The following is a 23595-nucleotide window of genomic DNA, read 5'->3' on the forward strand; positions in this document are numbered from 1 at the left end:
TTTGTAGTACCAGAGGAGGCAAGCAGTTGCACTTAAACACGTTTATTACTCTAGTACATATACTATTATTATGGTAATGCCACATTACTTAAGGCGTATAATTCTAAATACCAAATAAATGTGTCACTTGACAATATAGTTTATCTAAATTAAAAATTACACTTTTTGACAATTAAAAATATGTGCTTCTAGGGGCACCTGGGTGGCTCAGTGGGTTAAAAATATGTGCTTGTGTGGTAGCATGTGTCTTAGGTTTAAATGGCTGTAGATATTTATACTAGGAAAATTCTTCAAAGAAAACATATATTGCCGTAAAATAACTTTAAATCATGTTAATTATTAGTTATATTTTAAAATATGAGCTTTTAGGACACCTGGTGGCTCAGTTGGTAAGCGTCTGCCTTCGGCTTAGGTCATGATCCCAGAGTCCCGGGACTTAGGCCCACATCGGACTTCCTGATCTGGGGGAAGGCTGCTTCTCCCTCTCTCACTGCCCCTGCTTATGTTCCCTCTCTTTCTGTTTCTCTCTGTCAAATAAATAAACAAATAATCTTTAAAATAAAATATGAGCTTTTATACTCATTTTTAAAATTTTTTCTTGAAATTAGTGTTTAAAAAACCTTATTAGTCCTATTAGAAATATTAGTTCTAGTCTGTCATATTTCATAATGTTTGGATTTAATCTGCAACTGTTTTGTAAAAGTTGGTTAATTTTTCAAGAATGCTAACATTTGTATCTCGTGTTTTCAAATAAAAATAAAACAATATTTATCTTTTTAAATAAAACAGTATTTTAAAAAATTCTGACTTGCCAGGTAAATTAATTTTTTAATTAAGAAAAAAACAAAAATAATGGCCTTCTAATGCTTTTGAAAAAGGTCATTTTTTAGTATTTTTAGTTTTTATTTTAAAATGTATGATTTTAACACTAACTTATTGAATACATGAAAGATATATCTAGTTTTTCCCTACTTACTTTCATTCCTAATTATTCCAAATGGTATTACTTCCAATGTTGTCAAGGTCTAGACCGAATGACAAAATGTTTCCTCATAAAGTTTCATGAAAATCTAACTATTGTTAATGTACTTTGTTCTACGCCATCCCCTCTAGAGAATGAAATAAAAAATGAAATTTTTTAGAAATAGAAAATATTAAGTGATTTTAAAAATTATACATATAATCTACATTGATTTGGCTCCTAAACATGAGTTTAGTAACTTATGAAATATTTTGATGGATGGGAAGATGTAAAAATATTGATCAGTCACAGGCATTCTCTATGACCATGTATAGCTAAGCCATTATAAGAAAAGATAAGAGAATCCAAGACATTTGAGAATGTCCCATTATTTTTGTGTAAAGAACTCTATTGCAGTTAATAGAGTCAGCTGAATTCTGGATAGGGATAAAAAACAGGAGAGTAGCATAGAACCAATTCAATATACTTAAAGCTTTGACAGACTTTTAGCTGTCACTGCATGTATTCAAAACAAATACCCTTCACACAAACAAATACTTCTAACACCAAGGACTATAGAAAGTGTAATATATATATATATATATATATACTTTTCTTTCTCCTTTAAATCCCCCAAACACCATCAAGCTTTCTCAGCAAAACTTTGGTTTATTTTAAATGCAGTCCATGTCTACTTTATTTTTTTTCTCCCGATGTCTACTGCATTTTAGCAATCTAATTTCCTCAGCCCATTGACATATGTTGCTGGCTGGTAACAAAGCTCCATGCCAGAAATGTCAAACTAAATGAATAAGGCAAAATCACAGAAAACAAGGTTATTCTGTGAGTTTCCCGAGTTTGTAGGTTCTGAGCGTTCTTCCGATTTATCAGCCCAGCTGAACTCAGGAGGGCACACTGGTACTACTTCTCTGGCTAGTCAAGGTCCCTGAGTCCCAGTGCCTCAAAGAACATTTCTAAGAAACGTATCAGTGTCAAAACACCCTGCCTCCCAGAGAAAGCTAAAAATAGGAATGGTGTAATGCATCCAACTTTCTGAATCTTTAACTTGTAAAAAAAAAAACAGAAACAAAAACAAAAAACCCACAAACATATAAACAAATTATGTTATTTATAATTGTACTGTAACATTTATAATTTAAATATGATAGCAGTGGTGATTGATGAATGGTGAAATGTGTTGGAATTATAACTCGCTTACCTAAAATTAAGAGAACCATATTAACTTGGAAATAACTCTTTAATTTTGTTTTTAATGGTGAGGATACAATATTGACTGCATGGGTGAAATTACAAGCATGCAACTTCAGAGTTAAACTTGAAAGCTTTGATAACTAAGAAAAAAAAATACGACAAATTAATAATGAGACTTGACCTAAAGACTGCCTGATCTGCTAGACACATAGGCACTATAGATTTCTTTTAAGTGTTTCTTGGTGCATCATCCTACTTTTAACTCATCATCATCTCTATATTTAAAGCAAATTCCCTTTAGAATCCATGTAGTTGGTTCTGCTATTTTATTTAGCCTGGCTGACTCTGCCTTTTATTGAAAAAAAAATTTTAAACCACAATTGATGTAATTATTGATGTATATGGCTTTAAATGGATCATCTTGCTATTTGATTTCTACTTTCTGTAGTACTTGTATCTCTACTTTGTTTCTTTTAACTCTTGCCTTCTTTTGTTGTAAGTAGTTTTTAGGTTTCCATATTATCTCCTACGAAGGAGGCAGCCAGATTTTATAAGAGGTAATGCCCCCTTCCCAAACTCCAGATAGAGAGGCAGGTTTGCCCCTTGACTTGGTGGTAGGCACCACAGAGAAAGGCAATGGCTTACAGCATGGTGTGAATGGATAAAGTAAGACTATCCCATGTTCTCCCGCGGAACTCTTGAGGAAGTACAGAGGATTTTCCACCCTGCAGTAGATGCCAAGCTAAAAGATCATGATATAGAAATAGAGATCAAGGAAGCTATGCTATATCATCTGCATGCCAATATTCCAAGTGACTTGAAGCTTTCAACATGAAGAGATATTTGAAGATTGAAAGGAGAGACATCATGAGGTGGTGTTAGGGAAGGAAGATGGCCATTTCTGTGTAACCTGCTCTTTCAGAACCTAGCCTATGTGTATGCAATAATAAATGCAGGTTTTGTAGAACAATTTGAATGACCTTCTGTTCTTCTGACTAAAAAATCTGAGTAGATATTGTCATTTATAATATCACTGCAATTATTTGGTACTTAGTTATAGCACTGAAAAAGTAAGAGAAAGGAAAATCCTCTTTTTTCACATATTTTCTAACTAGTATTGAAAAAAATATTAGCAAGAAAACATTAGTATAACAGAATATATTTTGTTTTATATAGTTATATATAATCAGGGAAGTAATTGTTTAAATTATAAATAAAATATTTACTGTATTTTATTAATTTTACTGTATTTTATCTATTTATTTGTCAGAGAGAGATAGAGGCAGGCAGAGGGAGAAGCAGGCTCTCTGCTGAGCAAAGAGCCTGTGGGACTCAATCCCAGGACCCTAGGATAATGACCTGAGACAAAGGCAGATGCTTAACTGACCAAGCCATGCAGGCATCACTTTAATGTATTTAAAAAGTGATATGCTGATTTTTTCTGACACAAATGTGTTTAAATAATTACAACTGCCTCTTACAAGTCTGTATAATTTTTTTTTCATATTCTTTGTTATTTTTTTAAAAAAATATAACTGGCATGTGTTTAAATGGACGAGTGATTATGTAGCTCTGAATCAAAATAATTTGTTTTCTTTGAATCACTTGGATATGGAAAGTAATTAAATAATTTGCCTCATCTGCTAACTGTCTTGAATAAATTTGATTGCTGAAGCTCAATTTTACTTTAAGATTGGCCATCACATTAATTCATTTGCTTTCCAGATTGTTTCATATCTTCTTGTTCAAACATTTAAGTACCTTAAAATAATAGCAACATTTGCAACACCCTATTTTCCTAAAGGATTCAGTAAAGTATTCCTCCCTTAATTCTTTCCTTTGAACTTGTTTATTAGAAACTAGCATAACTTTGTTTATGTTATGTGAATTAAAGATGAGAAGCCAGAGATGAGGTATTTTCTTTCTTTATGTAATATCTATTTTTTTCTAAGCTTCCACTAAGAGCATTTTCTGCAGACTCTTTAGCACTGACTGATTTTCACACTCTAAAGTACAGATTGCTCATCTATATCCATTTCATCTCTCCTTGCAGGATTTGAGGGTGAACATTGTGAAATTAATGTGGATGAGTGCTTCTCCCTTCCCTGTCAGAATTATGGTGACTGTGAAGATGGGGTCAACAATTTCAGGTAGAGAAAACCAAAAAAATAATGAGATACAAGTTTATGCATCTAGATGTATCTAAACACATCCATGTTTATAATTTCAGTTGACAAATTGAGCAACATTTCTGGTTATTAAAAATTTGCCATGCTACAATTATTTGAAGCTTTGACTTTATGTGTTTATACTAATGGAGGTATTAAATTTCTTGTTTAAAAGATGTGTTTGCAGACCTGGGTTTTCTGGACCTCTATGTGAACTTGAAACAAATGAGTGTTTTTCTAGACCTTGCAAAAATAATGGGACCTGTGTGGATCTGGCAAACAGGTGAGAAGCTATATTTTACTTAATCAATTATTTTGTATATGATATTTAAAAAATAAAATGAACATATATTTGCCTGTCATTCAACTGGAGCAGAACCTTCCCAATATCCTTGTGCTTATCCCCAAGTACTCCTCTACTTTTTCCCCCAACCATATTGAATATCCTGAATTTTTTTGTTGTTGAACAAAGATTTTATGTTTAAGTTTTAATTTAAATTTCAGTTAGTGCAGTGTAATATTAGTTTCAGGCATATAATATACTGATACAACCCTTCCATACAACACCTGGTATTCCTCACAAGTGCCCTCCTTCATCCCCATCACCTATTTGACCCATCTGTTGCCTTTAATATATAGTATTAACGATTTGTATGCTCACCTCAACAAAACACTTAGTTAGCATTTAATATACCTGAAATAATATTGTGTATAGTCTTCAGAAATAATCCATTATGTTGAATATGACATTTCTGCATCTGTTGCTCATTTTTAAATGTTGTACAATATTCCATTTAAATATGTGTCAACATTTCTTTATCAGTCTTCTGGCCATAGATATCTGGGTTGACTCTTCTTTCTTAGTGATAATAATACTCTTAAGGTTTTCCAAATATTTCCCCAAGTACACAAGTGCTAGTGTTACTTTAGATTTCATACCTAGAAATGGAATAGTTGGATCATTGGGTAGATGTTTTCACATGTATTATATCATTTTTATCCATTTTACTTTGAAAATGGAATATTCACACTCTTAATGAAATTGAGTAAGTGTCCCTATTTATATTCTTAGATATTCCATTTGGGCTTATCTGCTGTGTGTAAAATTATATATCTTTGTTTTTTTTTCCTGAGTTTCCATCATAATTTATGAGTTTAAGCATTCCTTCATCCATTTTAAGAAGTTTAATTTTTCCTTTCCAGAAATGCCTATTTATGGCATCTTCCCATTTATGTTTTCTTCTTATTGATTTGTAAGAATCTTTATATATTTTGGTTATTACTACTTTTATTAGTTGTAATTACTGAAAATATTTCTGTTGATTGTAGATTGACATTTTACCTTCTCTATGATGTTTTGAGTGCTAAGCTTTAATTTTAATGTAATCAAATTAATCAGTTTGCTTATGGTTTGCCTTTTTATCTCATTTAAAAATGTTTACTCTACTTAAAGAAGAACCAATAGCTATTCTTGTCAAAATTTTCCAAAAAATAGAAGAGGAAAGAAAACTTCCAAATGCATTCTATGAAGCCAGCATTACCCTGATAACAAAAACAGATAAAGACAACACACAAAAAAGAAAACTACAGGTCAATGTCTCCAATGAACAGAGTTACAAAAATCCTCAACAGCAACTCAGTTCAATAATACATTAAAATTAGCAACTCAATCCAGTAATACTTTAAAAAGAATCATTCACCATAATCAAGTAGGATTTATTCCAGGGATTCAGGAGTGGTTCAATATTTTTTAAAAAGTTTATTCTAGGACAAAAGAATCTTGATTATATTTCCTTTTGAAATATTTAAAGTTTCACCCTTTCTATTTAAATTAATTTATCTGGAAATTTTGCATGCATGTGTGCGTGTGTGTGTGTGTCTATGTAGGAATTTTAAGTTCATTTTTGCATATGATTAACTAATTGTGCCTGGTATATGTATTGAATAACTTCATCTGTTACTTACTGCTTGGCCTGATCTGCATTGCTTTCTTGATTGCAGAACAAGTCCCCATATACAAATATGTCTATTTCTTTGCCTCTATTCTGTTTCCTTAGTTCAATTAGCTGTTCGTGTGTCATTACCATAAATCTTAATTACTTACCTTTGAAATATCTCAATACTGGTAAGGCAAGAAATCTCATATTTTTATCTCCTTTAGAAAGCTTTAGTTATTTTTGACAGTTTTGTTCTGTTACAATCAACATGTATTGTATAAATCCTTACATCTAAACAAAGAAAGAAAGATTGGTAGAATTTTTATTGGAATTTTATTGAATTTGTAGATCAATTTGAAGATAATTGATATATCTTCATCAGATCTTTTAAAATATCTTTCAAAAAATAACAGTTGGACAAATTCAACTGGATACACATTGATTAGGATGAATAAGACTCATTTGCCAGGTCACCATTTCTCTCCAGACACCAAGGGATATATTTGATTATCTTAATAGAGATCTAACATCTAGAATTCCTCTCACAATTTATATCACAACCTGCTTAGGTTTCCCATAATCTTCTATTATTTCTATTATTTTCTGTGGCCACCTGGCTTTTGTACTGTCCAATCTAGTGAAGTAAATGGAGACATGCTTTGAATAACCACCCCTGGAACTCCAAAGCCTTTGAAGGGGACACTAATCACTAGAAGTCCCATACGGATACAGAATTGCTTTCAATTTAAAATCTTGATAAGTCTAAAGGGACATTTCAAGATCTCCTAGTTGGTATTCTGCATAATAGCTCTTATTCCCATGTGGAGATTCTGTTACTAAGTATATTGACTACACTATATATTCAAGGACTGTGAAGGAAAACAAAACAAAAAACAATAAAAGATAGATTTATGATCCATCTACCAGACCTAAATAATTGTGCACTCCTACTGATGGAAAGTGGTATTTCAAAGATAAGCATAAGTTCAGGGCCATTATCTAAAAACTCCTAAAAGGCCTGAATATCATTCTTTAATCAGTGAACAATCATAGTGGTAAATGGTCTCAGAACCCTCTGCAAAAGCTTCAGGAAAATACATGGAAAGCCTGTGACTATATGTCAAGATCCTTCTTCAAAAGGACCTACTATTCTTCAGTTGAAGAACTGAGTCCATGACAAAGCATAGGTCTGAAATTTTGTAAGAGGCTAGGAATCCCTACAAAGCAAATTAAATAGTGTACTTAATTCTATATATTCACATATATAGAATTATACTATCCTTCAGACCTGCATACTTAATTCTGTACATGTGAATAGTACCATAGCAGATTGCACATAGATTTTATTTTGTAGAAACTTGTCACTGTCATTGCCATTGCCATTGTCAAGGATGTCTGAATCAATCCACCAATGATCATCTGTTTCTCTGACTTATGGGGATATTTGCTTATCTTTTAATCTGACAGTCATACATAATCAACAGTTTTTATCCATTCTTGGATCCCATTATTCTAATTTATATCAGGGAACCCAATTTTACTGTACCATCTCACATTATCCCCAGCCTATAAAGGATAATCACCCTAGAGTTCATCAAGACACTAATGCCCCCCTCATGAACCTGTTCTTGATTTTGGTGAATGGAATTCCTCCGGGGTGAATGGAATTTCTTCCTAGGAGATAGAAATACCCTCCTGTACTCTCTTGAGATAAAAATTGGAAGGCTAACTGAACAGCTTACTCATGATAGATCCATTCAAACATTTCCATAACAATAAGCCTATGAGCAGCTCCTTATAATATATACCAAGAACACTCTGGCACTTCTGCCTCACCAATCTAAGCTAGAAGTAAGTCCTGTGTTTGATTAGCCAATTTAACACTATACCCAGATGCTAATAGTAGCACATTGAAACTTCTCTCTCATCCATGTCAATAAGTTTAACTCATTTAAGTTTTATATTTATTCTCCTTTGGTCTGACTACCTTAGGGTCAGTCCCACACATGCTCCCCAACTTTGTGACATACAGATTTTTGGAGTTATGCAGCTCTTCTAGGTTATAGGCTAGATGTTCCCAGTTAAGTGTTTCCATCTCTCGTCAGCAACATTGGAATCTAACCCCTTTTGTCCACTGGAACCAAAGAGAAATACTGAGAAGTGGGCTAGAGAAAATGCAATATTTTATAAATGAATTCCTTCACCAGCATTTAGAGGAAGGTTTGTGTGACGTTTAGCCTCTATCACTAATGGAGATTAAACAGGAGACGTTTAGCCTCTATCACTAATGGAGATTAAAATGAATTCAGAGATTTAAATTCTTTTGCTATATCTATCCTTTGTCTATAGGGGGTATGAACTCCTTCAGAGTTACTATATGGGCTATACTGGTTTGCTGTTATTGCTCAGCAGAAACTGAAAACTTGGTGTTTAAAAATAATTATTACTTATTAATATTTTCACATCTGTGGTTTATTGTATTTGGCTCTAATATAGATGGGGTTCATCTAAGTTTCTCAAGGACATAGCTGAGGAAGAAGAAGTCAGCTGAAATGGCTGTGCTCCAAGTGTCTTTCATTTTATTGGATTAGCATGTTTTCACAGAGTTGCAGAAGTTCAAGAAGACAAGCAAAAAAACAGGCAAACTCTGTTAAGCCCTAGACTCTGAGATAGTGCCTCTCATCCTTACCTATAGATCACATGCAAAAAAATAACTGTAGCCATGCCTGAAAGTGTGGGGCAAACACTATTCCCATGATGAAGCTGTGGCTAGGAAGAAGAGTGGTAAAGAATTAAGATAAAAAATGCTATCAACTAACAGAAGATAGGATTAGTGACTTGAAAATAAGCTCACAAAGAACTTGTAGACTGAAGCATGGGGCATTAACTGCCTGGCATTACTAATTTGCCCTGCATGAGACTTAGGAGCTAGCTAAGTCAGAGACGAGAATAAAATGAATAGTAGAAGCAAAAGGATTTTACAAATATAAATGAAGGTATTTCACATCACTTAATCATATGGCTTCTAAAGACCAGTTTTCTAAGTTCCAGTATGAGATCTCAAAGAGTTAAAGGAGGAAGTCAGCTAAAAATGCCCTCTGCTTAAAAGATAACTCTTATGGTCAAAGAACTATGAGTTTATTTACAGAAAACTGAATTGCTTATAAAGTTGATTTTGACTCTTCAATCTAGCTGATGACATCAAACTCTTTCTCAAACTGAGAATATCCTAAAAAAAAGCTTGATGGAAAATAACCAAATACTAATGGTGAACAATCTGGCAACCAACATGCAGATTGCTGAAGAGTTTTTGTCAATATTAATCCTCAAGCTTGGCTCATGTATAGGAAAACAATACTATATACTTACTGAACCATAACTGAACCAGCCTCTTCCTGAAAAGAAACAGATGATGGAGGTTTCTGGATATGACTTTTAACTACCAGATTAGTGTTGAATCCACCTGGTGCCATCATCTTTTTTCAGAGGCCTTCCTGAAAAATTTGAAATGTAAGAAAGGAAATGGAGGTGACTATTCAAAGACATCATTTGAAGACGATTATATAATAAGCAGGAAATATTTGGACCCCTAGGTGATTTCCCTGTGGATAATAAAGAAATGGCAGCTACTTAGGAATTTGGTAGATTTTTGCAAAATTTACAATATAATCCACAAATCACACTACTTGATATTTATCCAAATGAGTTAAAACTTATGTCCACTCAAAAAACCAATAACCAGATGTTTATAGCAGCCTTATTCGTAATTGCTAACACTTGGAAGCAACCAGGATGGCCATCAGTAAATGAATGAATAAATAAGTTGTTGTATGTTCAGACAATGGAATATTATTCAGCACTTTAAAAAATAAAATAAAATAAAAGAGCTATCGGGCCATGAAGACACATGGAGGAAACTTAAATGCATATTACCTAGTGAAAGAAGTTTATCTATAAAAGCTTACATACAATATGATTCCAACTACATAACAATTTAGAAGAGGCAGAACATTTAAGAGATCATGGTTTCCAGGAATTAGAGAATACGGAGGATAATTAGGTGGATCTCAAGGATATTTAGGGCAGTGAAGCTATTATATATAATATTATGATAATGGATATGTGCCATTATACATTGTCAAAACTCATAGAAGGTACACTAAGAATGAACCCTAGTCTAAACTATAGACTTTGAATGATATTTCATATGTCACTGTATGTTCATCAATTGTAAAACAGTGTACTGCTGGTGGGGAATGTTGATAGTGGGGGAAGTCTGCTTCTCCTTCTGCCTCTCCCCATGGCTTGTGCTCTCTCTTGCTCACTCTTTCTCTCAAATAAATATTTAAAAAGGGGGGAGCGCCTGGGTGGTTCAGTGTGTTGACCCTCTGCCTTTGTTTCGGGTCATGATCTTGGGGTCCTGGGATCGAGCCCGCATGGGGCTCTCTGCTCAGCAGGAAGCCTGCTTTCCCACTCTCTCTCTGCCTGCCTCTCTGCCTATTTGTGATCTCTCTCTCTCTGTCAAATAAATAAATAAAATATTAAAAAAAAAAAAAACAGCTTCTGTTGCTTCACATTCTTATGAGCATTCTGTGCTGTCAGTGTTCTGGGTTTGGGCCATTCTAAAAGGTGTGTAGTGGTATCTCATTGTTTTGATTTGCTTTTACCTCATGACATATTATGTGGAACATCTTTTTGTATGCTTATTTAACATCAATAGGACTTCTTCGGTGAGGTATCATTAAGATCATGGGCCCATTTTTGCCTGGGTGGCTCAGTCAGTTAACCAACTGCCATCGGCTCAGATCATGATCCCAGAACCCTGGGATCAAGCCCCACATCGGGCTCCTTGTTCAGCAGGGGTCCTGCTTCTCCCTCTCCCTCTGCCACTTCCCTTGCCTGTGCTCTCTCTCTCTCTGTCAAATAATAAATAAAATCATTTTACAATAAGAAGATCATGAGCCTATTTTTTAAACTGGATTGTTTATTTTCTTATTGTTGAATTTTTAGTATTTTGTCTATTTTGGATAATAATCCTTTGTTTGATGTGTCTTTTGCAAATATCTTCTTCCAGCCTGTGACTTTTCTTGGCATTCACGGAACAGAATTTTGAATTAAGCCCATATTATCAATTCTTTCTTTCATGGATCATATCCTGGTGTCATCTCTAAAAAGACACCAGACCCAACATCATCAAGATTTTCTCCTTTCTTAAGGGAGTTCTTATAATTTTACATTTTTTATTGAGTATTTTATCCATTTTGAGGTAATTTAACAAAGAGTTTAAGATGTGTATCTAGATTTTTTTTTTAAATTTTCAATGTGGATGTCCAGTTGTTCCAATATCATATGTTGAAAAACATTTTTCCACTGAATTGCCTTTGTGTATTTGTCAAAGATCAATTGACAGTATTTATGTGGGTATATTTCTGACCTCCATGTTCTGTTCCATTGATCTATTTGTTTATTCATTTGACAAAACCACACTATCTTGATTACTATAGATTTATAATAAGTATTAAAGTCAGGTAGTGTCAGTCCTTCAGATTTGTTCTCCAAATCTTTTGATTTGCCCTATAATCTTTAGAATTGTTTTATTAATATGCACAGAATAACTTGCTAGGATTTTGATTGGGATTTCATTGAATCTAGAGATTACATTGGGCAGAACTAACATCTTGACAATTTAGTTTTCCTATCCATGAACATGAAATATCTATTTAATTTTTCTTTGGTTTCATTCATCAGAGTTGTATAGTTTTCCTCATATGAATCATGTACATATATTATTAGATTTATATACAATTATTTCATTTTGGAGACACTAATATATATTTAATGAAATTATAACACATATTTGGAAGAATGCACATCAATCTAAGGATGGTGATTTCCTCTCACTGTAAAGGAATGAAAAATGAATCTTGATGTATGCAAAGGGTTTTCAAATATGTTTTACACATTTTCCTTAAAACTATTCAGCAAAATAGAAAAACATTGAGATGTGTTAAATATGGATGATGGGTATATGGGTGTTGATTATTCTGTTCTCAGAAAATTACTTGTTTAAAATGTTATAATAAAAACCATTTCAGTGCATTAAAATCTTCCAAAGACAAAAAAAAAAATCAACAGCTAAAAATTAAGTAATCACATTTTCATATCCCATCTGTTTTCCAAGAATATGTTTTTTGATATAAAGCATTTTCAGTGTGTTTTTAGCATATTGATATTAACTTATAATTAAAAATTTTGAAGTAATCTAACAACTTATTTAAAACCAATTGTATGTTTAGTACAAATTATAGACACACAAGAAAATATTAAATATTGTAATTATTATTTAATGTACTTATTATTACATCTATATTTTTAATCTGTTCTATTCTCTCCTTTGGTTATTGAAAATGAGGCCTGAAATAATCAATACTAAATCCTAATTATAGTATTTAAAGATGAATTCTTGAGATATGAGAGCCCCAGTTGAACTACAAACTATTGTGAAACTGGACACTACAATTGACATTTTCTGACATTTGATAGCATATGTTATCAATAGAACTAATGTCTTTATAAGCCACAGTCATCAGTTTACTTAGATCACTGACATTAATATTGAACTATGAAAATTTTACAGCTAAGGAAAGAATTCACCAGAACAATTACAATAGCAGTGTCTGATTCATTCAAAGAATATAGAAAAAGAAAAATTTCCAAATGACTGATGTGATTATCACACACAGATCATAATCAACAAGAATATTAAGACCAATTGGTATGTGATGTTCATGAGTTTAGCAGCTCTTTACTGTTAAAAGTTGAAAATTAGTGGCTAAAGTATATTTAATGAAGAGACAAAAATCTGTACATTCTTCTGTAAATTGTTTGCCTAGAAACCATTTATTAGTCCAAACGACTTATATTCTACTGAACACTTTTACATAACCCCACTGTTTCAACAGCCATGTGTAGTAAAATTATAATAATGACATATAAAGACTATGTTAAAGATAATCACTCTTCTATGAAGCAAGTATTTGGGGTAGAAAAAAGTTGGTTTACTTTTTCTTCTTCTTTTGCTTGAGATACACAGAATATATAGTACCTTAAACCATCTTAAAGATGCTAAGTTAAAACAGAGAATAAATGAACTATACATACCATCGCATGTTCAATATTCTCTTAGATTGGGGCACCTGGGTTGCTCAGTGGGTTAAGCCTCTGCCTTTGGCTCAGGTCATGATCTCAGGGTCCTGGGATCGAGCCCCGCATCAGGCTTTCTGATCAGCAGGGAGCCTGCTTCTTCCTCTCTCTCTACCTGCTTCTCTGCCTACTTGTCATCTCTGTGTCAACTAAATAAATAAAATCTTTAAAAAAATATATTCTCTTAGATTAATATTAAATTTGGTGGGTTTTCCAGACGCAAATTTTACAAATGTATTTACTTTACCTTATGTATGTTTGTATACATAATTATGCATTTATCCATTAAAAAATTACAAAAGAACATATGGTTAGTTTTAAATACCTTACAACTGATTGAAATCTCTAATTATTATCTAAAGGGTTTATTGAACTTTAAGTTTTTCACAAAATTTTAGTGTGAGAATCCTTATCCATGTTACAAATATAAATCCATGTTCATTTTTAGATTAAGGAATGACATTACTTTAAAGAACTGTGGTTCAGGAATGCAGTATAGAATCACAAGAAAGAGATAGAAATTATTTTAAAATGCATTATAAGTTTTCTCAAAATTTGAATAGCTTTAACATAGGCTAACATGTTCTAATCATGAAGTTTCTCCTGCAACAGTTTGTAGTTTTCTTTTTGTGTTTTAGATTCTACTTTTATAAAATGATCTTTTGGAAGAAATATATATGAAACCTTTTTAAAAAAATTAATTTATTTATTTATTTTCTTTTTTATTAATTATTTTTATTAACATATAATGTATTATTTGCCCAGGGGTACAGGTCTGTGAATCGTCAGGCTTACACATTTCACAGCACTCACCATATCTCATACCCTCATACCCAATGTCCATAACCCGACCACCCTCTCCCTACCTCCTCTCCCCCCAGCAACCCTCAGTTTGTTTTGTGAGAATAAGAGTCTCTTATGGTTTATCTCCTTCCCGAGCCCATATTGTTTCATTTTTTTATTCCCTACCCCCTTAACCCCCCACCCTGCATCTCAAATTCCTCATATCAGGAAGATCATATGATAATTGTCTTTCTCTAATTGACCTATTTTGCTCAGCATAATACCCTCTAGTTCCATCCATGTCATTGCAAATGGCAAGATTTCATTTCCTTTGATGGCTGCATATTATTCCATTGTATATATATTTACCACTTCTTCTTTATCCATTCATCTGTAGATGGACATCTAGGTTCTTTTCATAGTTTGGCTATTGTGGACATTGCTGCTATAAATATTTGGGTGCACCGACCCCTTTGGATTACTACATTAGTATCTTGAGGGTAAATACCCAGTGGTGCGATTACCAGCTCATAGGGTAGCTCTGTTGTCAACTTTTTGAGAAACCTCCATGCTGTTTTCCAGAATGGTTGCACCAGCTTGCATTCCCACCATGTGGAGGAGGGTTCCCCTTTCTCCATATCCTCACTAGCATCTGTCATTTCATGACTTGTTAATTTTAGCCATTCTGACTGGTGTGAAGTGGTATCTCATTGTGGTTTTGATTTGTATTTCTCTGATTCCGAGTGATGTGGAACACATTTTGATGTGTCTGTTGACCATCTCCATGTCTTATTTGCAGAAAAGTCTGTTCATGTCCTCTGCCCATGTCTTGGTTGGATTATTTATTCTTTGGGTGTTGAGTTTGCTAAGATCTTTATAGATTTTGGATACTAGCCCTTTATCTGATACATCATTTGCAAATATCTTCTCCCATTCTGTCTGGTGTCTTTTGGTTTTGTTGACTATTTCATTTGATGTGTAAAAGCTTTTGATCTTGATGAAGTCTAATAGTTCATTTTTGCTTTGCTTTCCTTGCCATTGGTGATGCTTCGAGGAAGAAGTTGCTGTGGCTGAAGTTAAAGAGGTTGCTCCCTGTGTTGTCCTCAAGAATTTTGATGGATTCCTATATCACACTGAGGTCTTTCATCTATTTGGAGTCTATTTTTGTGTGTGGTGTAAGGAAGTGGTCCAGTTTCATTCTTCTACATGTGGTTGTCCAATTTTCCCAACACCATTTGTTGAAAAGGCTGTCTTTTTTTCCATTGGACATTCGCTCCTGCTTTGACAAAGACGCAAATTTTACAAATGTATTTACAGACAACTTTGTCTGGAATTGATTGGTGATGCCACCAACTGTGGCTTTCTTTTTCAAGATTCCTCTGGTTATTTGGGGGCCTTTTCTGGTTCCATATAAATTTTAGGATAATTTGTTTCATTTTTTTGAAAAAAAAATTGATGGGGATTTTGATAGGGATTGTGTTAAATGTGTAGATTGCTTTAGGTAGCATAGACATTTTCATAATATTTGTTATTCCAATCCATGAGCAGGGAATGTTTTTCCATTTCTTTGTGTATTCATCAATTTCTTTCATGAGTACTTTATAGTTTTCTGAGTATACAGTCTTTGCCTCTTTGATTAGGTTTATTCCTAGGTATCTTATGGTTTGGGGTACAACTATAAATGGGATCAACTTCTTTTTTTGCAGGGAGGGGATTGACTTCTTAATTTATTTATTTTCTGTCTTGCTGTTGTTGTATAGAAATGCAACTGACTTCGGTGCATTGATTTCATATCCTGACACTTTACTGAATTCCTGTATAAGTTCTAGCAGCTTTGTAGTGGAGTCTTTTGGTTTTTCCACATAAAGCATCATATCATCTGCAAAGAGTGAGAGTTTGATTCTTCTTTGCCAATTTGGTTGCCTTTTATTTCTTTTTGTTGTCATTGCTGAAGCTAGGATTTCTAGTACTATGTTGAATAGCAGTGGTGATAGTGCACATCCCTGCCATGTTTTCCTGACCTTAGGGGGAAAGATCTTAGTTTTTTTCCAATGAGAATGATAGTAGCTGTGGGTTTGTGATAGATGGCTTTGATGATATTGAGGTATGTATCCTCAATGCCTACACATGAAGAGTTTTGATCAAGAAACGATGCTGTACTTTGTCAAATGCTTTTTCAGCATCTATTGAGAATATCATATGGTTCTTCTTTCTTTTATTAATGTATTATATCACATAGATTGATGTGTGGATGTTGAACCAACCTTGCAGCCCAGGAATAAATCCCACTTGGTCGTGGTCAGTAATCCTTTTAATATACTGTTGGATCCTATTGGCTAGTATTTGGTGAGAATTTTCGCATCTGTGTTCATCAAGGATATTGGTCTGTAATTCTCCTTTTTGACAGGGTCTGTGTCTGGTTTTGGGATCAAGGTAATGTGGGCCTCATAAAATGAGCTTGGAAGATTTCCTTCCATTTCTATTTTTTGGAATAGTTTAAGGAGAATAGGTATTAATTCTTCTTTAAATATTTGGTAGAATTCCCTTTGGAAGCCATCTGGCCCTGGGCTCTTTTGTTGGGAGATTTTTGATGACTGCTTCAATCTCCTTAATGGTTATGGGTCTGTTCAGGTTTTCTATTTCCTCCTTGTTCAGTTGTGGTAGTTTTTATGTCTCTAGGAATGAATCCATTTCTTCCAGATTGCCAAATTTGCTGGTGTAGAGTTGCTCATAATATGTTCTTGTAATTGTTTATACTTCTTTGGTGTTGGTTCTGATCTCTCCTCTTTCAATCATGATCTTATTTATTTGAGTCCTTTCTCTTTTCTTTTTGATACATCTGTCCAGGAGTTTAGCAATCTTCTTAATTCTTTATAAGAACCAGCTTCTAGTTTCATTGATTTCTTCTACTGTTCTTTTGGTTTCTATTTTATTGATTTCTGCTCTGATCTTTCTGATTTCTCTTCTCCTGCTGGGTATAGGCTTTCTTTGCTGTTCTTTCTCCAACCCCTTTAGTATAGGGTTAGGTTGTGTACTTTACACCTTTCTTGTTTGTTGAGAAAGGTTTGTATCGCTATATACTTTCCTCTCAGGCCTGCTTTTTTTGTCCCAAAGATTTTGAACAGTTGTGTTTTCATTTTCATTTGTTTCTATGAGTTATTTTTTTCAGTTCTTCTTTAATTTCTTGGTTTACCCACTTATTCTTTAGTAGGATCTACTTTAGCTTCCATGTATTTGAGTTCTTTCCAACATTCCTCTTGTGATTGAGTTCTAGCTTCAGAGCATTGTGGTCTGAGAATATGCAGGAAATGATCCCAGTCTTTTGCTACTGGTTGAGACCTGATTTGTGACCCAGGATGGGTCTATTCTGGAGAATGTTCCATGTGCACTAGAGAAGAATATGCTTTGGGATGGAATGTTCTGAATATATCTGTGATGGCCATCTGGTCCAATGTGTCATTTTAAGCCTTTATTTCCTTGTTGATCTTTTGCTTGGATGATCTGTGCATTTCAGTGAGAGGGATGTTAAAATCTCCTACTATGATTGTCTTATTGTTGATGTGTTTCTTTGATTTTGTTGTTTATATAATTATCTGCTCCTGTGTTAGGGGCATGGATATTTATGATTATTAAATCCTCTTGTTGAACAGACACTTTAAGTATGATTTAGTGTCCTTCCTCATCTCTTATAGTCTTTGGCTTAAAATCTAATCTGTCTGATATAAAGATTGCCACCCCAACTTTCTTTTGATATCCATTAGCATGGTAAATTGTTTTTCACCCCCTCACTTTGAATATGGAGGTGTCTTTGGGTATAAAATGAGTTTCTTATAGACCGAATATCGATGGTTTTTGTTTTGTTTTGTTTTGTTTTTCCATTCTGCTACCCTGTGTCTTTTGATTGGGGCATTTAACCCATTTACATCCAGGGTAACCATGGAAAGATAAGAGTTTAGTGCCATTGTATTGCCTGTAAGTTAACTGTTACTGTATATTGTCTCTGATCCTTTCTGGTCTACTACTTTTAGGATCTCTCTTTGCTTAGAGCACCCCTTTCAATATTACCTGTAGGGCTGGTTTGGTGTTTGCAAATTCTTTTAGTTTTTGTTTGTCCTGGAAGCATTTTATCTCCCCTTCTATTTTCAATGGCAGCCTAGCTGCTTATAATATTCTTGGCTGCATATTTTTCTTGGCTGCATATTTTTCTCGTTTAGTGCTCTGAATATTTCATGCCAGTCCTTTCTGGCCTGTCAGGTCTCTGTGGGTAGGTCTGCTGCCAATCTTGTCCTGAGCTGCTTTCAGGATTTTCTCTTTGTAACTAAGACTTGTAAGTTTTACTATTAGATGATGGGGCATGGACCCATTTTTATTGATTTGAGGGAGGTTTTCTGTGCCTCCTGGATTTTGATGCTTGTTCCCTTTGCCAAAATAGGGAATATGTCTTTTATAATTTGCTCCAGTATACCTTTTGCTCCTCTCTCTCTTTCTTCTTCTTCTGGAATCCCAATTATTCTAATATTGTTTTGTCCTATGGTTTCACTTATCTCTCAAAATCTCCCTTTGTGGTCCAGTAGTTGTTTGTCTCTCTTTTGCTTAGCTTCTTTATTCTCCATCATTTGGTCTTCTATATCACTAATTCTCTTTTCTGCCTCATTTATCCTAGCATCAAGAGACTCCATTTTTATTGTACCTCATTAATACCTTTTTTTATTTCAACTTGATTAGATTTTAGTTCTTTTTTTCTCCAGGAAGAGTATCTCTAATATTTTCCATGCCTTTTTTGAGCCCAACTAGCACCTTGAGAATCATCATTCTGAACTCTATTCTTGACATATTACCAATGTCCATATTGATTAGGTCCCTAGCCATTGGTACTGCCTCTTGCTTTTTTTTCCTGTGGTGAGGTTTCCACCTTGTCATTTTATCCAGATAAGAATATATGGACAAGAGAATAAAATATTAAAAGGGTGGCAAAGACCCCAGAGAAATGTACTGTAACCAAATCAGAAGAGATCAAAACTGGGGGAATATATATATGTATATATATATGATATACATATATCTAATTTTACATATATATATATATATATATATATTAGATTGGTGAATAGAATGGATCCACCCACTTGATTTTGGGTGTATTCTGGTCTTTTAGAAGAAACTACCTCCTAAAATTTTAAAGAATAGGCTAAGCATGATCAAGGGATGTAATATGACTGTAAAGATGAAAATTTAAAAAAATATTCTAAAAAAGGATTGGTAAGTTAAGTTAATTGGAAAAGAGAAAAGAAAAACAGAAGAGACAATCTGATCAGACTGGAGACTAGAACAAAGCCATGTGCTAGATTTAGGGTATATTTTGATCTGTTAGAAGAAATTGTATCCCAAAATTTTAAAGAAAAAAAAAACCCTATATGTATACACAAAAACAGGTTTAATACAATGAAAGGATGAAATATGACTATAACAATGAAGATTTTAAAAGATTTTTAAAAAAGTTATTGTTAAGATAAACTAGTTAAAAAACATTAAAAGAGGAAAGAGGTAAAGTTTAAAAAAATGGAATAAGAAAAAAATAAAATAAAATAAAATTGAACTTTTCATAACTAAAGGAGCTTGGGAGAAAAGCCATGAATACTTTCTGTTGCTTTCCCCTACCTGTGGAGTTCTACTGTTCTCCTTGATTGGTGAGTTTGGTCTTGGTTGGATGTTCTTACAGATCTTCTGGGGGATGAGTCTGTTGCCATGAGTCTCAAGGTTTGCTCCTGATAGCTTTTGTTCCCTGAATGCTTTACATAGAGGTTTGGAGAATGGGAATGAAAATGGCAGCCTCTCAATCTCTGACCCAGAGGAGCTGAGAGCTTGGAGCCCTACTCCTCAGTGTGCCCTTAGAGAAAAACAGTCAAACCCTCCCATCTCCCTGGTCTCCAGCTGCACTCTGAGCTCACCTGGTCTGTGACTGAGTATGTATATCTCTGGTGCACAGCCCCATTTGGAGTCTCCAATCCCACCAGATTCCTGCCACACACCCCCACACTGCTTCTCCCAGAGGAGGAAGGAGGGAGTCTCTCCAAATCTGCCACTTGTGGGATCCCTGCTTGAAGAACAGTGGTCTGACTGTGCCTTGGATCACAGTTTAAGGTTCCCTTAAACCTTTAAGTTCCCCTTAGTGGAGAGCTCACTCCTCAGCTCCGTCTCCATAGTCGGGTTCCCTGCTCTGATACCTGACAGCTCTGCCACACTCAGACCCCCCCCCCAGTCTTTCTGTGAGTCTGGGTCCTGAGAGCACACTGTCTCCATGAGGGCTCCACCTCCTTTTAGCCTCTAGAGTGATGTTTCTCAGTGCAGCAGACTTCTAAAAGTTCTGATTTTGTGTTCTGCTGCTCCACCACTTGCCAGGAGTCAGCCGCTCCCTCCACGATCTGTCTTCCTGTTTTTTCGGATTTATTTCTGCACACATCCTATCTTCCCAAAAGTGGTCGTTTTTCGGTTCCTAGAATTGCTGATTTTCTTCTCTTCTATCTCTTGTTGAGTTTATAGGTATTCAGAATGGTTTGATAACTCTGTAGCTGAACTCCTGAGACCTGATGTCATTTCAGTTGGCTATTCCTCCACCATCTTGCTGAATATGTTTTATATATGAAATATTAATGCTATAAGTGCATTTTAAAATTAAAATTCTCAAAAAAGATTAAATTAAAACTCCCATTAAAATGTAGATATTGAATCTTATAGTATAAGTTAATCAATATAATGGTATATTTTAAAATAATAGCTTTCTAGAAGCAAAAAAAAAAAAAAAGCTTCTCTACTAATTAGCTTCTTTCTCATCTGAAATAAGATAAAAACATGATAAAAGAATAGTGTTAAGAATAATGTAAAGCAGGGCCTCATTTTAGAGCTACAAGTTCCTGTGATTACCTTGCATTTTTCCTTCCCCTTTCATTATGGCAATATCACTTTATGTAAAATAAAGTTACTCTTCTTTACCTCTACTTTTTTTCAATGTACTGAATTTTCTTTAGAAGTCACCTGCTTAAACTCATTTTAGTTTTGGAAAAGTATCTATCTGGAAAATTTTAGGTCACTATCAAAGTAAAGGAAATTTGAACAAAATTGTTTAATACCTTAACCTATTTAAGTTTAATTACACTAAACTTTTGCAATAAGGCCTTGAATTTAAATAAAAAATTTCCATTTTATCAAAATATATTAAAATTTCATGGTCTTAATTGTTGCTTCGAGACAATATATTTAAAATATATGCATATTTGTGTTTTAAAAGTTGTTAAAATAGGGTTTCTTCAAAAGAAGAAAAAAATCTATTTCAAAAGCATTACAAGAAAACCTGGTAAGGCAGTTTTATTTAGAAGGAGAAAGAAAACAAAAACTACTTAGAACCTGTTTTTCTTTTTTTTTTTTTTTAAGATTTATTTATTTGACAGAGAGAAATCACAAGTAGACAGAGAGGCAGCCAGAGAGAGAGAGAGAGAGAGGGAAGCAGGCTCCCTGCTGAGCAGAGAGCCCGATGCGGGACTCGATCCCAGGACCCTGAGATCATGACCTGAGCCGAAGGCAGCAGCTTAATCCACTGAGCCACCCAGGCGCCCCAGAACCTGTTTTTCTAGGTGCATTTTCTCTCAATTTAATTTTATCTATGGAAATTACTTTTATGTTTTAATTAGTATTTTTCTACGAATACAGAAAAAGATTATTGTTTTCTCTTCTTAGCATTATTTATTGGCTTGTCATTATTTGGCAGTTGTTTTACTGATGTTATTTTACATATGTATAATTAACACTAGTCACAATTCCATCTCAGGGGAATTAGTCTTCTGTCTTCTGGCAAATAGATACAGAATGACTAGATATTGAGATTAAAAACATGTTCAGCACAATATCCAGGAATAGACTAAAAATAAATTCAGGGTGATTATGCCACATATAGTTATATAGATTGTTGCTACAGCATAGACTATAAAGGAAAGAATCAAAAGCCCTTTGAGACAGGATCTGAATCAATAAAAAGAAATCCACATAGGAGCAAGAAACATTTACAAGTTAAAGTCCGGAGGACATATCTGAACTTGGTAACTCAGATTCATCAGAGGCTGATGCTTAAGATAAAGAGGGGAGAGTTGGTTAGCGAAAGGAATTTCATTTGAAATTTCTGGAATCCATTCTCAAAGGCAAGGCTCTTAGGAGTCACTGCTTCTATTAAGTACATGATACTTTGAACCTGATGTCTAATCTTTGAATTACATCTAATTTCTCCAACATCTGTCAATATAATTAAGCAATAATGAGATTGTTTCTGCTAAAATGATCTTTTTAAGTTAACCAGAAAGGATTCCATATCAGAAGCATCATTCAATCAATGGACAGGGTAATATTCGATTTTTAACATAGGATATAGTTAAAGATTTATATTTATATAATAATAAAATATATAGTACAGAATTAAGCTTGATAGTACTTATCAAAGTATTATCAAAGTAATTATTTGTATTATCAAAGAAATTATCAAAGTAATTATTTACTCAAATACAAATTCTCACATAAAGAACATTCAATGGAAAAAATATCTAGAAGGTCATTAAAGAAGTCATTGAGAGGACATGACCTTGTGTTGACCTGCAAACTGGATCCTGGCAGTTAGAAGGCACCTCACTCTCTACCTTGTCCATGGAATGTATGCTCTGTCCACTATTCCCATTTAGGAACCACTTCAGTGGCAAAGTCTTGAAAGAGTAATGTGTTATTGACACCCTCTGGACTGTACATATGACAACCTCATTAATGACTTTATACAAACTTTTAAGATTTGGGGAGTGAATGCAAAAATCTATTTCTTGAGGGTACCCAAGACAAGCCTGGAATGCAAGTCACTTTGCTTATTAAAACTGTCACCCACCAATTTGGAGTGGCTTACCTCTTTCTTCTGGGTCTCCTTGCCTTGCATGGGGATCAGTTTCAAATTTCATTTGCGTAACTTTCCAGGTTGTGAACCAACAAGATGAATTAAATTTTCTCCAAGGAAAAGAAATGAAAAGAAAATATTGCCATTTATTTAAATTAAGTTAAATGGCTAAAATTTAATATATACATATAAATGATGTATATAATGAAATGCTTTTTGTTAACATATGATTTCTCATTTTCTGACTTTAATCTAGATCTGTGTGTAATTGTGAGCCAAGGTACCATGGACCTTTGTGTGAACTGGATATAAGCAAATGCAAAATCTCACTTTGTCTGGATAGAGAAGATTGTATCAGCAGAACTGGTGGATATAGCTGCCTCTGTGCTCCTGGTTATACAGGTAAACCTC

The 23595-nt window shown here is 34.0% G+C and overlaps 1 protein-coding gene across 1 annotated transcript in view; it reads left to right on the forward strand.

The window, feature by feature from the left end:
- LOC101670523 (eyes shut homolog) overlaps positions 1-23595 on the forward strand; it is an 858786-nt gene that overhangs the window by 531362 nt on the left and 303829 nt on the right. Inside the window, 3 exon segments of the mRNA XM_045069380.1 lie at positions 4227-4323; positions 4517-4624; positions 23441-23586. Coding sequence (XP_044925315.1) covers positions 4227-4323; positions 4517-4624; positions 23441-23586 — 351 coding nt within the window.

Source organism: Mustela putorius, unplaced genomic scaffold, assembly GCF_011764305.1.
Source record: "Mustela putorius furo isolate JIRA1106 unplaced genomic scaffold, ASM1176430v1.1 tig00003927_pilon_pilon_pilon, whole genome shotgun sequence".
NCBI lineage: Eukaryota > Metazoa > Chordata > Mammalia > Carnivora > Mustelidae > Mustela > Mustela putorius.